Consider the following 15,355-nt stretch of genomic DNA (forward strand, 5'->3'; position numbering starts at 1 on the left):
AAGGGTCAGGGTATTTCTCTGCAGTGGACAGTTATCAGTAATGGCCATTTTTATTTCACTATTGACCCTTTGCACGTGACGTCACGTTGCCTTCCCTGGCAGAGTGAGAGCCCTGACAGACGGCATGAAGCACCCTAGTGGTCAGCACTTGAATGAGCATTTAACTTGAAACGAAGACCAATAACCAAAACAGAGGAATATCACCACGACTTTTTACAATAGTGGTTTATTGCTGTGCCTTGGCCAACAGGCAAGGTTCTAAGTCCGATTTGGAATTTCATCGTATATGTTTTGATGAAGACAGTGAAGACATGTTTATCTGCAAATCAAATGGAGATACTCACAGATTTGCAGGTACGTTTGATGTATTTCTGATCAATTTTAGGTTAAGTAGGTTCAAGTGTTGTGGCTAACTTCGAGTCGCCTGCAGAAGAATCTCACTCCCTTTAGTGTAAACGCGCATTCCTTTTTTCCCTATACTTTTCAGCGCTGCGTTTACGACTAAACGAATGTCACGATTGTAGTTCCTATAATGTCTTCATTCAAGAATATTGATTGGTATTGACAAAAAAGAAACGAGTTCGCGTGGAGGGGAGATTTTACAGAGAGGTAGAAATTAGCCACAAGTCACAGATACACTCAATGTAGCTACTGTAGCTAAAATAAAAATGATAAACAATTTAAGCAGCTTTTGGTTGAATAGTCAATTTGAGATTTGATGGCACCCTGTAAAAAACCCATTAGCATACACAGTTAATGTTAGTATCTTACCTTTGCATTAATGAGGGCCTCCACGTGTCAGTGAGCAATGCGTACCTGTAACCCAACCATCAACAAAGAACTGTTCAGCATCTAGACTTATAATCTTTTAGATCAGCACTTGTGTATGGGGATACTCCATTTACAATATAGTGGTACAAATGGTGTTGACTGAAGTCGAGCATACTGGACGATTTGTTTAGATGTGTGAAAGTCAGGAGGAGGACCGTATAGGTCAGTAGCTAGCCCTGCTAATGCTATCTTCAGTTTCTCTAAATAGCCCTCCTTGTGCTTTCCGACAAGGTCAACCACCTCATCCCACAGCTGCACAATATTTGCTGTTACTCATCATTGCCAATGGTGTTGAACAGTTTATCCTTTTTTGTTGTCGTTGTCTACAGTTTGCTGGCTTCACCCACTGTTTACTAGTTTACTAGTTCACTGTCGTCCGTTATGGTGTCCTCACGTGGCTAAGAGTCAGTAGCGACTCTATTGCATAAAACGGAATGAACACAAGGGGGCATAAAACAGGCGGAGCCACCCAAGTCACCCAATCGCCACAGTCCTCCGTCGACCTCATGCTCCTTATTTGCCCGTTTTCTCCTTCCTATTCAGTCAATCGATGCCATTCCAGTTGTGTTTGAGAGGGACCACCTCTCATTTTGTGATCTAGTGCCCTTTATTGGTTAGTGAATAAAAGTTAATGATAAGGAAAAGTGAAAAACATTGACAGCAGTGGTCGCGTCAAAAAAGGAAATTATAAATACTGCTACCTTAATGCTTATAGTATTGAATACACAAATGGTGTACATGTGTCTGCCATCGAAGTGTACCCCAAGGTACAGCTCATGGTTTAAAATTGCTGTATTTTTATCCTTTGTATCAGTATTCTCTTTGTTATTATATACACATTTGATTAATTATCTTCTTATAGGATTACATTTATTTGTATTATGGTTCACAAATCTCTGAACCGCCAGGGTAATTGGTGTACCACTTCCTGGTGTGTGCCTTGGGCAAGTACAGCCCAACAGTTACCATCCTTTTCTAGGCGTTTTTTGTTTGGTTAGGGTTTGATCCAACTCATGAAACAGAGAGTACTGGTTTCCATGGTGACCTGTCATGGTTACCTTCATCATCCCCTCGCCATTGTTTTTCGGTGTTAAATGTCACGCCGCTCCTCACAGATGAGCTGGAACTGGGCATTGATGGGCAGTGGCATTTGACAATACATATACAGTACTAGATCCTAAATCACTGGGGAAAAACAATGTAAATTTGAAATATCACATCAAGCAATACGCATTGCATCACTTTTGGCATTAGCATGTACAGTAATCCCTCGGTTATCGCGGTTAATGGGGACCGAGACCACCCGCGAAAACTGAAAATCCGCGAAGTAGCGGCGCACCTTCAAAAATGCTTAAAAAAACGTATACAGGTATAGAGCTACCTTCTGACAATAACAACATACTTTAGCTAGCGGCATCGAACGGCTTTTACAACAAATACACGAAACCACACATAATTAGCTGTGTTTAGGTAGTACAAACAACCGCTCGCTTTTGGTATAATAAAGTCAAACTTGAGATGAAATGTGACAGAAGAGAATATACTTACATCACGTCGCCGAGTTCCTCCATGCTAAACAGCGCCACATAAGAAGAGGTTGAGGCAGGTGGAGTTGAAGGGGGGGGGGGCGGAGCGGTAACTCACCATGACTCAGCATTGTGTCAGGGCCTCCCCCTCCCCTTCACAATAAGAGTGTCCACACCGTGTCCTTAGTTGACATAAGCTCGCGCTTCCTCAAGTCAATAAATGCTTTTATTGAGAAAGTAAGGTATATTTTTTAGACCTGCGAAGCTCTGAACCCGCCAACTCCTACTATGGGCATATGGCTCCGGTATATATGTGTGTATATATATATATATGACACTAAAGATGATCTAACAGACTGAATGAACAAAATATGTTTTACTTCATTACACGATTTAGCATAAACCACTTTTGCATCAATCCATATGTATTGCAGACCAACTTGAGGGCTGCTACTTTATAAAACAGTATGTTTCTCATTTTCTGACCTTTTGGCATTTACGGACCATTAAAGTAAGAGACAAATCCCAACAGGAACGTAAAGCGCGCAAGCTATTAGTGGCTGCATCAACCAGAGTCAGGAAGAAACTTTTGCCTTCCCTTTAACTGCTACCTCGGTGCATTCAAGGACCGCCGACAAAGCAGGACATCTCATCAATTGATAAAACCTAACACCAAGATCCTGCAGGATTGTAGGATTTTGTTTGCTTTAATCTGAACTCAAAAAAGAAACAATAGGGTGGAAGTCTGCTAATGAGTATTTTTGTAACAATTTACATTTGTTGTATTTTGCAGACGCGACGTACGATATTGTGACAGCGGGGGCACCCGCCGCACACTACCAGGGCTTCAAAGGCGGTGGTCTTCGTCGTCTTCTCAACAGATATGAAGCAGATAAAAAGAGGTATGGCTTTTTTGTTGGAGAAAGCGGGGCTCAAATATTTTTGTTTACCTTACCACCCCCAAAAAATATCATTCTTTAAAGATAAACAATATTCATTGAAAGAACAAGCAAAACTACACGAACTTACCATATGGATGTGCTGTTTTTTTTTTTTTTTTTTCGAATACTCGTAGGTAGAGATATGCATTTATTTTGCATAAACTGTGCCTAATCTAAAAATTAAGTCATTTGTATAGCCCTTAATTACAAGGAGTCTTAAAGGACTATTATTACAACATCCCCAGATCTAAAACCTTCGTGAGGGCAAGGAAAAACTCGAAAATCTCAGTACAGACGCCGCCCGACCTACGAACGGGTTAGGTTCCTGGTTCGTAAGTTGAATGTGTTTGTAAGTTGCTTCAGTGCTATTTTTTGTATGTTTAAGGTTTATATACGTTTGTTTAAGGCTTGTATAAGCAACCCGTATTGTTTTGTACCAAAGAATACACATTTCATAAAATAATATGCTCTATAAAGATAAATAAAGTGAGGTTAACTTATTTTTGAGTGATGCGCTTCAAGAGGTCCTCCTCCGTGGCAAGAAGTGGCCGCAAAAAAGCGTTACAACCATTTTTCTCAACCGCATCAAGCTTCTTTATTCCACTTTTGTTTCAAAAGAAACGGCTCGCCTCTTCTTTACACTTTACACCAACCATATCAAATGGATGCACGAGATATGGTTTTAGTGCGCTGGAGATACAGTATAGTATGTTTACAAACGGACGAGGAAGAGGAGGTTGCATTTCTTCTTTGGGGTGGGTGCTGGGTGACCTCTCACAGCGCCACGCGGCGGAAAGAAGCACTACATTGCTGTTCTCTACTCGGATAAAGGTGCACACAATACAAAATCTAATTTACAACAATGTCCGGATATTTTTCGACATCCCGAAAAACTTTGGTATCTACCATTTTGCGTAAGTCGAATAGTCATATGTAGGGGAGCGTCTGTGTAGGGAAAATGAAGAAACCTTGAGAAGGGACCGCACATGAGGTAATCCCCTTAAGAAGCTAATTGTCCAAACTCTTGCTATTACGGGTACCCCAAAAACAAAAAGCTTACAAAAGGCAAAAAAAAAAAACAATTGTTGTTTGGTTACTTTGACTCTCCGTAGTCTGTAATCTCTTTCTTGTGCTTTGTAACTCTTGTTTTCGGTTGCACTACACCGGTGGTTCTCTAATAATGGTGCGGGGCTTCCCTTTTTTGGGAGCAAGGCCCGCGTTTGACCTCGGAATTTTTTTTTACGTTTGCAAAGATTCAAGTGCAATTGCACCTCCGCTACACTAGGGAGCAGTGGCGCTCTCATTGGCTGTTTTCTTTACATTTAAGTAAGTATGAGCATTGCGTATGAAGTGTACAAACGAAGTGGAGCAGTCTTTCAAGTGACAATGAAATAATGATAAACCTGGATTAGGACACAGACTTCTTTGGGGTGCGTGGCAGAAAATAATTGATAAGCACTGCACTACACAATACAGTGACATCATGTGGTCAAATACTAAAGCATCACTTAAAGTACTTGAAAGTATCATTGTGGAAGATTCCAACCACAATTAAACCAATATCCAACACAAAACTGCTAACATCACAAGCCGGTAGATGCATCGCTATGTTGTTAGCATATATTTAGCATTCGCATTCCTAGTCTACCCTATAGGTAAGCCTTTTTCTTAAAGGGAAAGTGTAGAATTTAGCGGCATCTAATGATCAATTAACAGTTACATTTAAAATGGAAATAGTCCCAAAAAATACAGTACCTCGATGATCGTGTTTTCAGCAGATTACAGTATTTTGTTTGAAAGCTTCTGAATACTACTGGTCGAAGAGTGTCGCATTCAGTTTTTAGCAAGTTATGAAATATACATCTTCTATTAGATTTTAAAAAACAGTATTTAATGTTATTTTTTGCATTAAAAATGTATTATTGATTGCTACTTTGTTGTTTTCTTTTATGTTAAGTGATAGCTAGGTCCAATAAACACTTAAGAGGATAAGTTCATTTATTTACAATAAAGTTGTTTGGTTTGTTGTATGCACACCTTCAAATGGGATTGCATAGGGATTATTGCTTTTATTTTTACTATTATGCACCAATTTAATCATTGTCACTATTGGCCAATCATGTAGCAGTTTTTTTATTTTTCACTCCCTATAGGGCTGATTTGTTTTTTATAACTTCAAAGGTTTATTGAAAATATAAAGCTCAAGGATGGAACTTTGGAACAGGTTGTAATTTGTGCATCTTGAAGGTTTTTGTCCAGTATTCTCCTGTTCTTCTTGCAACTCCAAAAGGTTATTTTGTGTGTAACAGTTAAAAAAAAAATACGTGGTTTGTTCACTTTGTGTCCTAACAGTTTCTATTCTTCCTAGTGCCGTTTAGCACTTGCTTTCAGTTGCACGACTCAATACAGGGACATCTAGTGGTTAAACAATACATGTCATGTTTCAGTCACATCGTGTTTATTTGTTTAGCCCTTAATCACAAGGAGTATCAGAGGGCTGCACAGACCACAGATTATTGCAAAGTACAGACTATTATTACACCATCCCCTGGTCAAAAACCCTCATGAGGGAAAGGAAAAACTCAAAAACCTCAACATAAAGAAACCTTGAGAAGGGGTCACACGTGAGGTAATCCCCCTTCCAGGATGACCAAACTGCAATTGATGTTGCAATAACAATTAATACACAGATATTGTCAAAAGAAAATATAGGTCATCCATAAGCTAGAGAATAGAAATGGGTTTTAAGCCTTAGATTCAAACAGTTCCACGGATGTTGCAGATCGAATCTCAGGGGGCAGAGCATTCCACAACACCAGGGCCGAATGGAGAACGCTCTTGGCTCTTGGGATCACTGTTCGACCAGCATTTTCAGAGCGAAGGCTTCGGACCGGATCATAAGGGGAAATTACATCTGAAAGATATGAGGGAGCAAGCCCTTGCATGATTTTGTATAATGCCAAAATGCTGTCCCTTTAAAGAATCCCTTGGACTCAGAGATGAAATAACTGAACCTTGAAGACATCAGGCTGGCAGTCTAAGAGCAAAAAGTAATCTGTCTAAGGTGTTCCCCCTTTTATGATTCTTCCCCCCCCTGAAAAATGAGCACCTCTGTTTGGACTCAGAACCGAGACACTTGTGTGGTCACTTGAGTGATGCCAGAAAAAATGAAGGTTGACTTTTCTTTTCTTTTTTTCTCTTCTACTGTCCAAGCTCCCCGTAGATTGCGAAGCCATACCAGTCCTTGCCAGATCCAATTAGTGGCGGTTTTTGCTGGACCACTGCAAGAAAACTGTTTTTTTTTCTCAGTTTTTTTGTTAACGATACAGAAATGAAGTCTTCTTCACGCTAAAGCGCACACGTGATGGTCATTCCTATCTGCTGGCGTAGCATTTATGCGGATAAGATGAACATATTGTAAAGAATCCACTGAAGTGAAAAGAAGAGATTAGACTTGAGACGCAATACTACAGGGAGACAAAAGGCTTTTTGTTTCATATTTGACTTAGCTAATGACTCGCCGTAGCTTTAAAAACTTTCCAATTTTCCGCATGGATGGCTGCCGAGGGCTGGAGCGCTTCACCTTATCTGCTTTTTTTGCGCCGGCCCATTTAGCAATCCTCTACATGTGCGACTTGAAGTTGTTTCCCCTCAGTCATGGTCCAATAGACTCTTGTCCGTCTTTGCTTTTTTGTACACCTTTTAAAATAATTTGAGGACACTGCTTTAATAGGTGAAATGGTGCATAGTTGTCAGACTCACAACCCGTCGGCCAAATCCCGGCGTACAATCATTTTATATACATCTACTATAATGGCCCGGTTCTATAAAACGCAGATAACTCTCAAACTACAATGCAGCGCTTCAGTTGCCACCACAAGACTTCCTGAAAATGTTCCCGCATGAATCGATTTAGCTGTAGCCTGACGACACAGCCACTTTTGAAACTATATACTGACAAACGACACGTCGGCCGGTTGAAAAACAAGACCGACAAGTGCATTGATAGTGAGTTTTTAGTCTCATGAAGCTGAGATGTAATGCCCGAGGTTGAGCTTCTATCTATCACGATGTAACGAAAGGCTAAACGGAGAAAACAGGGTGACATTTCTGGAACTGTGGATCTTGCAGATGCTTTTCCTCACAATGGCTGGGAAAAAAGTTCGTAAAACAGAGCCTTTCAAGCTGATTGTAGGATGAATACAGACGTTCCTCTACTTACGAACTTTCGAGTTACAAAAAACGGTAGATAGGAACGTTTTTTGCTTCTTTCTACCGCTACCGGCGTGTGGTGGCGCTGTGAGAGCTCACTTAGCATCCAGCCTGAAGAAGAATTCTGCTTTCTCTTCCTAGTTCGTATGTAAACATACTGTACTGTATCTCCAGCACGCTAAGAACTTTGACATTTTTATGGTTTAATATCTCGTGCACCCATTCAATATGGTTGGTGTAAAGTGTAAAGAAGAGGCGAGCAGTTCCTTTTGAAATGAAAGCGGAATAAGATAAGGTTGAGAAAATGGTTGGATCGCTTTTTTTCTTCCACTTTCTACCACGGAGGAAGACCTTTTGAAGCCCATCTTCCACAAGTAAGTTAAACTTCATTTATTCATCCTTATGGAACATATTTTTTATAAAGTGTTTATTTTTTGGTACAAAACAATACAGGTTACTTTTGCAAGCCTTAAACATACTTATACAAACCTTAAACATACTCATTTAAACCTTAAACATACTTATATAAACCTTAAACATACATTCCACACAAAATATAGCACTGGAGGAACTTACGAACAAATTCAACTTACAAATGGTCTCGTTCGTATATACACAGACGCTGCGTCTGTATATGTTAGCGGACATTTCCAGTAAACCTTTGTGTCTTCTTTGTGAAGGTTATGCTACCGTAATCAAGGAATTTATTGTAAAAAGGCACTACAAGACAAAACATCCAAGTCAGATGAAAAAACAATGCAGAGCAAAAGATACTAAAAGTTGAAAAGATTAAGAAGAATATGAGGATCCATTATGTTTTACAGCAAAGCAAATTTCACAAAGGAAAAAACACAAAATGTATATACTGTACAAACAGTAATTGAGTTTTAAATTTGTATTACCACAACTGTATATCATTTAACATGTAATTGTTCACACTAAACCGAGTCTTGTTGTTGGTCATTTTTCTAAGTGAAGGGAGGAAGTGGATTGTTGGAGGAGTAGTTTACTGGTATAAGTGACAATGAGGAAGAATATTTCATAGGCTTTTATGGTTTGGAGTGTCGCTGATAGTTTGATAAGAATGTTCTTTATGCTAGAGTTAGCTGAATAACTCTTAATATTTTACGTCGTCACTGCCAGATTCAAGCGTGACTAAGATATTCACATACGTGTCAATGTATCGTACACGTATTCAGTCTGTTTTCTCTTTTATTTTTATTCTAAACTGCAATTCAAGATGACATGTATGTTTTTGGTGTTGGATTTTATCAAACCATATTCCCCCAAACATGCGACTTATACTCCAGGTGCGACTTTTTTTTTTTTTTTTTTTTTCCTTATTAATTGTGCATTTTTTGGCTGGTGTGACTTGTAGTCCGGAGCAATTGAGAGCCCGGAAAATACGTTTTTTTTTGTTCTTGATTTATTCCCCTGAAGACAGGTGAGGCACAGCCTCAACTGCCTCTGCAGACTGCACGCTACTAATCAACTTACATCGTTATACAAAGGAATGAATCCTCTCAATCCTGTCAAAAAACAATTCTATTTTTAACCCATCTGCAAATTTAACTTAAATAATTTGACCTTTGAATACATGTGTTTCATGTTGTAAACGGTTCAAATGTGACAAACGCTGACTATCTAACCTGAATTTCTGCATAAGTGGGATCCGTTTAAAACAAATGGAGGTTTTATTAGAGGTCATGGTGGGCGAAGTGAAGATGTAAAACCGTGAAGGACTTAAACAAGATCGTGATATCAAAAATTGAAAAGATCGTTCTCCGGGGCCTATTCTATTCGGTTCCAGCACTTCTGGGCCTGGATTAATGCAGGCATTGGTTTAGTGTCTTGTTTCACTTTAGACGCGAACATCACTTTAGCAATAAATGGTAAATAATTTAGCAAGCAAATGCGAGTGTCACAGACCTTAAATACTAATACTGGCATTGTGAATGTGCCCGTTAGCCGCTACTGGTAGTGTCCTTGCATTAATGCCCGTTGTTAAATCATGCATCTTTTGATAAAAATGTTCATTAAACCCTTGAAATTCTTTTCCACTGCACCTATCTTCTTTATTCTACTTTTAGTGAAGCTGTTCGAGGTAGAACACATTAGTTAGGAAGAACAAGGGTGGGGGGTGTTTCGGTCAGTGTGTTCTTTTTCAGTTGAACAGTTTTCAACTGGAGCAAAATGTGTTGTTGTTTTTATGTTTGTTTTGTTTGTTTCAATTGTGTGTTTTTTTGTCGACTTGGTCTTAAACTTGGCATTAAAGTCTTATATTTAACTTGCCTTATGCTGTAGGAACTGTGGGAGCAGATTTAACTCATGTGCATCCCTGCATTTTTCTGTTGTTGTATTTCTTAGTGCAGCATGAAAATGGTGATTGTAAGAAAAAGCCTGATTCAACTGCAGTCCAAACCCAACTCCAAGAAATATGATTAAAGAAAAAAAATGCGAGCGCGTTTTAGAAATGCACATACTTGCACGCACAACATAAGGAGATCGACAGAGACTGCAATGCTGACACAAGCCAGGAGATGGCAGCAGTGGGTTAAATGGTTCCAAATTCCATACAGCTCCTTTAAATTAAACCGTGTAAATGGGTGGATCCCTTAACCATTAGGGTCGTAGGGGCACCCTTTTCTGTGGTGTGTCTTGGGCAATTACAGCCTGGTGGCGCCCATCCCTCTTCAGGCCAACAAATATGTTTCCTAAAATGATTTTTCCTTCAGAAAAACATGAAAAAAATTGGTCCAGGATGTGCTATTTAGCCTCACCTCAAATTGTTTTCCAAGAATCATAATACAATTGATATCAGAATACATTGGCGTCTAAAAACAGGGCTCATCAAAAAGCAGCCCAGAACTTCCTTCTCATTTTTTGCCCAGCTTTTTACAAGGTTTTTGTTTTTGGGGCACCCCTGGCAGCAAGATGGTGGACATTCATGTCAGCTCCCTACAGGTGAGCCTCATGTTATGAAAAATAAATACAAAAGTCAAGTCATGTTTATTTGTGACACCCTTAATCACAAGGAGTCTCAAGGGGCTTCACAGACCACAGATTATTGCAGACTACAGACTATTATTACATCATCCCCTGATCTAAAACCTACATGAGGGCAAGGAAAAACTCAAAACATTTCACAAGAATTTGAAAATGTTTATATTGTCAGGGAACGGACCAGGAGGCAGGAAGTGTGAACTCATTTGCGTTACGATCTGTTACTTTTATTTAGAAAATAAAAGTTGTCCAACACGCAGGGACCAAAGACAAAACAAAAACAGGCTTACAGGCAATCACTCAGAACAAACGGGCACGAACAGGTCTTCAAGAAAGAAAGCAGTAACTCAGAACAAACGGGCATGGACAGGTCTTTCCTCGAGTCAAACAAAACAATGGTATGGCAATGGGCAGTCCCAAAACGAGCCCTTAAGAATCCCACACGCAATTAAGTCAATCTGTGTCAGCCGGTGTCAAGGGGCGGGACCAGCTGGGTGTCATGGCGACCATGCAGGACATGACATATATGACAGTTCATGTATTTTTGCTTATTATTCCAAATAACACACAATTGTTTTTTACCACTAGAAGGCACTATATAACACAAACAATGTCCTTTTCATGAAATATAATTGCGTGAATTGATTGCGTTTTCTTGCCTTTTTCAACTCCATACTCACTTATCTCCTCCGTGACATCTTGTCTCTGTTGTAAACTGATGGAATTCTCACCTAATCCAAATCCCTAACGATAAAAATGTGATCAATTGTTTCACACGTCATTCCGAAAAAGATACCTTCGCGATCTGCACCGACAAGCTACATACAGCCTTCGTGTACGCGCTGGCAATCTGTTCACTGAGATATTAATCCATCACGGGAGGAGACGGACGGGGAGGAGAAGCCGAGGCACAGCGCTGTTAGCGGGGGGGCAATAAAAGAGCAATTTGTCTTAGTTCCCGCACCCGAGAAAGGAGGCGGCTGTGTCTTTACCCGGTGTCGGTGTGTTGTGCAAAAAGTGTGCAGCTTTCGGCATCTATTAAAAGAGCTCACACCGGCCCAACTTGGCAATGACCGGCACGTCTGATGTAGTTTGTCTTGCAGGATGGACCCCCGAAGAGTTTAATCAATATTTGCGTTTAGTATTCTTTGGGAGGGCGCCGGTGCAAGCCCACCCGCCATTTATCTTCCTTTAATACATGCCGTCTCCTTTTAATTGCTCTTATAAAAGTCTGCCTTTAATGGAACCCTATACAATGTGCATTTACTGAGGCAGACCAATCCTACGTTGTTAACGTTATATTGCATTTTATTTCTGAGAAATAACTCAAATTTGTTGTGTTTTGATATCAATAGGGATTAGGTTGACTAACTCACATATATCTTAGTACACAAAAGCTTTAGATTTGAGAGCAGGGGTGGGCAAACATTTTATTTATTGACAATTATTTATTTTGTATCTGCCAAAAATCTTGAATGAGATTTGTTTTTATTGTCATAGATGTCAATCTTGTCAAACATTGTATGCAATGAGATTAGACATGGCACCTCTGGGTAAAACGTGTAATATAAAGACTTTAGAGAGAAAAGCGATAAAAGGCTATAAAGATGAGGCCAAAAAATAATAACGACATAGTGCTTAGAAAAACTGGCCTAATTAGGTCAAGTCATGTTTAGCTCTTAATCACAAAGCGTCTCAAAGGGCTGCACAGACTACATATTATTGCAAACCACAGACTATTATTACACCATCCCCTGATCTAATACCTACATGAGGGCAAGGAAATAAAACTAAAAAACCTCAACATGAGGAAACTGAAGAAACCTTGAGAAGGGACCGGACCGCACATGAGGTAAATCCCTCTCCAGGATGACCAGGCTGCAATGGATGTTGTAATATCAATTAATACACAAATATCATCAACATGAAATATAGGCATTCATAAGCTACAGAATATGCGAGTGTTTTAAGCTTAGATTTAAACAGTTCCACTGAGGTTGAAGATCGGATCTCAGGGAGAAGAGGATTCCACAACGTCGGGGACCGAATGGTTAACGCTCTTCTTGGCTCCTGGGATCACTAGTAGACCAGCATTTTCAGAGCGAAGGCTCCAGACCGGAACCTTAAATCTGTTATAATAATATGAATGATTCGATGAAGAATAGCGCATTGTGAAAACAGTGCAATAAAAATAAGTAAAATAATACTTATCAGCAGCAATTCACCTCAGTAATACATGATCATAAGAGATAATGTGGACCTATCTAAATTTTTCACATTGGTCTTTTTGAATTAGCTTCGACAATCTCCATTTTTTCGTCTTTTGTTTTTCTTTATTTTTTCAGTCAACATTCCCTTCATGACAAATTTTTAAAAAGACCAAAAAACGGAGTCTTATTGGAATAGCAACGACAAAATACTTTCCTGGATAAATAAACATACATGTAAATATTGTATTTTTTTTATTTGTCGGTAAATACTCAAATTTGTAATCAAATCTTTGAAACACTCGATATTAAAGCAAAGTGATAGCACATTCACCTATCACGCGAAATGTCCCCGGTTCAAGACCCGGGTGGAAACATGTGTTGGGCTGGAGAGGGATGGGGGCCACCATGCTGTAATTACCCACGACACACCACAGGAAATGGTGCCCCTACGACCCTTGTGGTTAAGGGTTCCAACCATTCAACCAATGGTTTCAAAAAAAGGTGCAAGGCAAGTTCTTTTGTAAAAATGTTTTTCCTTGCCCTCATTTAAGTTTTAGATCAGGGGATGGTCTAATAATAGTCTGTAGTCTGTAATGGGCTGTCACATAATACTATAAACAAGGATACCACCCGATTTTCATTTAGTGTAGACAATGTGGAAGCTGTGTGCGCGCTGTGTGTATAGCTCTGCCTATTCCTACTACACTCCAATTTGGGTGTTTTGGGGCATTTACAGTTGGTTCTGTGGGTTTTTGTCAAAAAGAGTCTTAACTTTGAACATAAACTGTTTAATTGGCTACCATATATTCTTTAACGATGTACAACCAAAACAGGTCTGTTAGTGTAACACTTTGACTGTGAACTGTAGTTGAGACTGTGCCCCATATATACTGGACTATATGTTTTCCGGCTTCGCACATGTTTTTTGGGTCTGCATATAACAATAAAGTATTTCGCATGTTCCATTTTGTCTCCAAGCCAGATGTACTCATGAAAAGAGCCAGATAAGGCTCGCGAGCAATAGGTTCCCGACCATGCCTTAGATCAGACCTGGGCACTCCGGTCCTGGAGGGCCATATGTCCTGCCAGATTTTGAAGTTTGCTCTTCTTTAACTCAGGTGATACAAATTATAACCTCGTTAGCAAGCTAGCAAGTGCTCGTTAACGATACTGGTGATTGGAATCACCTGTATTGGATCAGAGAAAACCTCAAAAATCATGCCCTCCAGGACCGGAGTGCCCAGGTCTGCCTCCGATGATATTTCGCCAACATGTGAAAGTTATTTGGAAAACAAAAATGTGATGTAAAAATGTTATCTCCTTTCATTAGCTTGTCAAAGTCCAACTTTTTTGCCGATAGAAAGCACATGCTTCCGTTCCTAGAGCATTTTGTTGACATAATGGCCTTTAGAGATACTCGAAATTGAAAAACATTGTGCGTACATAATGTAGGTTTGCCAAGCTGTTTGTGTATAACTCAGACCCCAATGTTATTGACGCACAGGCAGACACAGGCAAAAAAGGAACGGGGTGACTGTTTTCTCAATCAGAATGCAGAACACGATGCACAATGAAAATCCACGAGGCAGCGAAACCTCAAAAAGTAAACCGCGATACAGTGAGGGAATACTGTATTATATTTATAATTTTAAATATTTTCGTTTAGTGGGTTGGATGAAAAAGCCCAATGGGCCATATGAGGACGATGGGCCTTAGTTTAGCCACCCGTTTTTTTGAGGTATTACCAAGCGGGAGTAAACATCGTGGTCTCTCGGGGCGTTTTAGTGTCAGACTTAACGCGACTTGGCAGAATGTTGTCCAACAAAAAGACTCCCCACAGAAGACGTTGGCGCCGGTCCATTTCATATACTCACTTGTCCGATTTGGCTCTGGAGCCAAAGAGCTGTCAGGCTACGACTTCTTCCGGTCTCGTGTCCTGCTGCTACGGATTTGCTAGTGCGCTGCAGGCGGCCTTGACACGGTGTCAGACAGGGAATGATTAGGCCCGCAGCCACAAAACCTTGGTGGACGGGGTTTGATTCTCGAGATGGTCGTTAGCGCTCAAGTTTTCCCGCTCAATAGTCCGGGGTTATATTTTGAAGTCAGGATATTTCTTTTTGAAGAAAGCCGATGCAGGTGTAGGCATAAGTGAGATTCTTTCGTGTCTTACAACGAGGAGTGAATTTTTAAAGGCATTGTGTCATATATGAGAAAATATCATCCTTGGACGACTTTAATGAACCATTTTTTGGGTTGTGTTGATCTGAAATACAGTCATGGAAGCACGGCTAAACATGTCACAAGCATTCCCAGAGGCTACCACTAGAGACTGCTCTTTTTAAAGACACTTGCCTTGCGCATTTCAATAACATTGGAAGGGGAGGCAGAGATCAATCTCCTTGGATATTTTTTTCTTTAAAACACCTTTAGAAAGTGTCACGAGTACAGCTAAAAGAGCAAAAGAAATTGATGAATAAAAACTGAAACGGGCAAAAACATAGAAAAAAATTGTACACCCACATCTACAGTTTCAGGAATTAAATATACTGTAGTTCCCAATTGCTTCCTCCATCGTACCCTTCCTTTTTTACCTCCCTTGTATTATAGAGTAAGGTGCCTTGGTGGAAAATAA

The 15,355-nt window shown here is 39.9% G+C and overlaps 1 protein-coding gene across 6 annotated transcripts in view; it reads left to right on the forward strand.

Moving 5' to 3' along the window:
- Positions 1–15,355, forward strand: part of inpp4b (inositol polyphosphate-4-phosphatase type II B) — a 324,645-nt gene that overhangs the window by 264,285 nt on the left and 45,005 nt on the right. For all 6 annotated transcript variants that reach the window (XM_088341789.1, XM_088341788.1, XM_088341790.1 and 3 more), the window contains one exon: positions 3,151–3,259. In XM_088341789.1, the coding sequence (XP_088197915.1) occupies positions 3,151–3,259 (109 nt within the window). The remainder of the gene's footprint in view (positions 1–3,150; positions 3,260–15,355) is intronic.

Source organism: Urocampus carinirostris, chromosome 8, assembly GCF_059441175.1.
Source record: "Urocampus carinirostris isolate Australia breed hairy pipefish chromosome 8, RoL_Ucar_1.0, whole genome shotgun sequence".
Lineage (NCBI taxonomy): Eukaryota > Metazoa > Chordata > Actinopteri > Syngnathiformes > Syngnathidae > Urocampus > Urocampus carinirostris.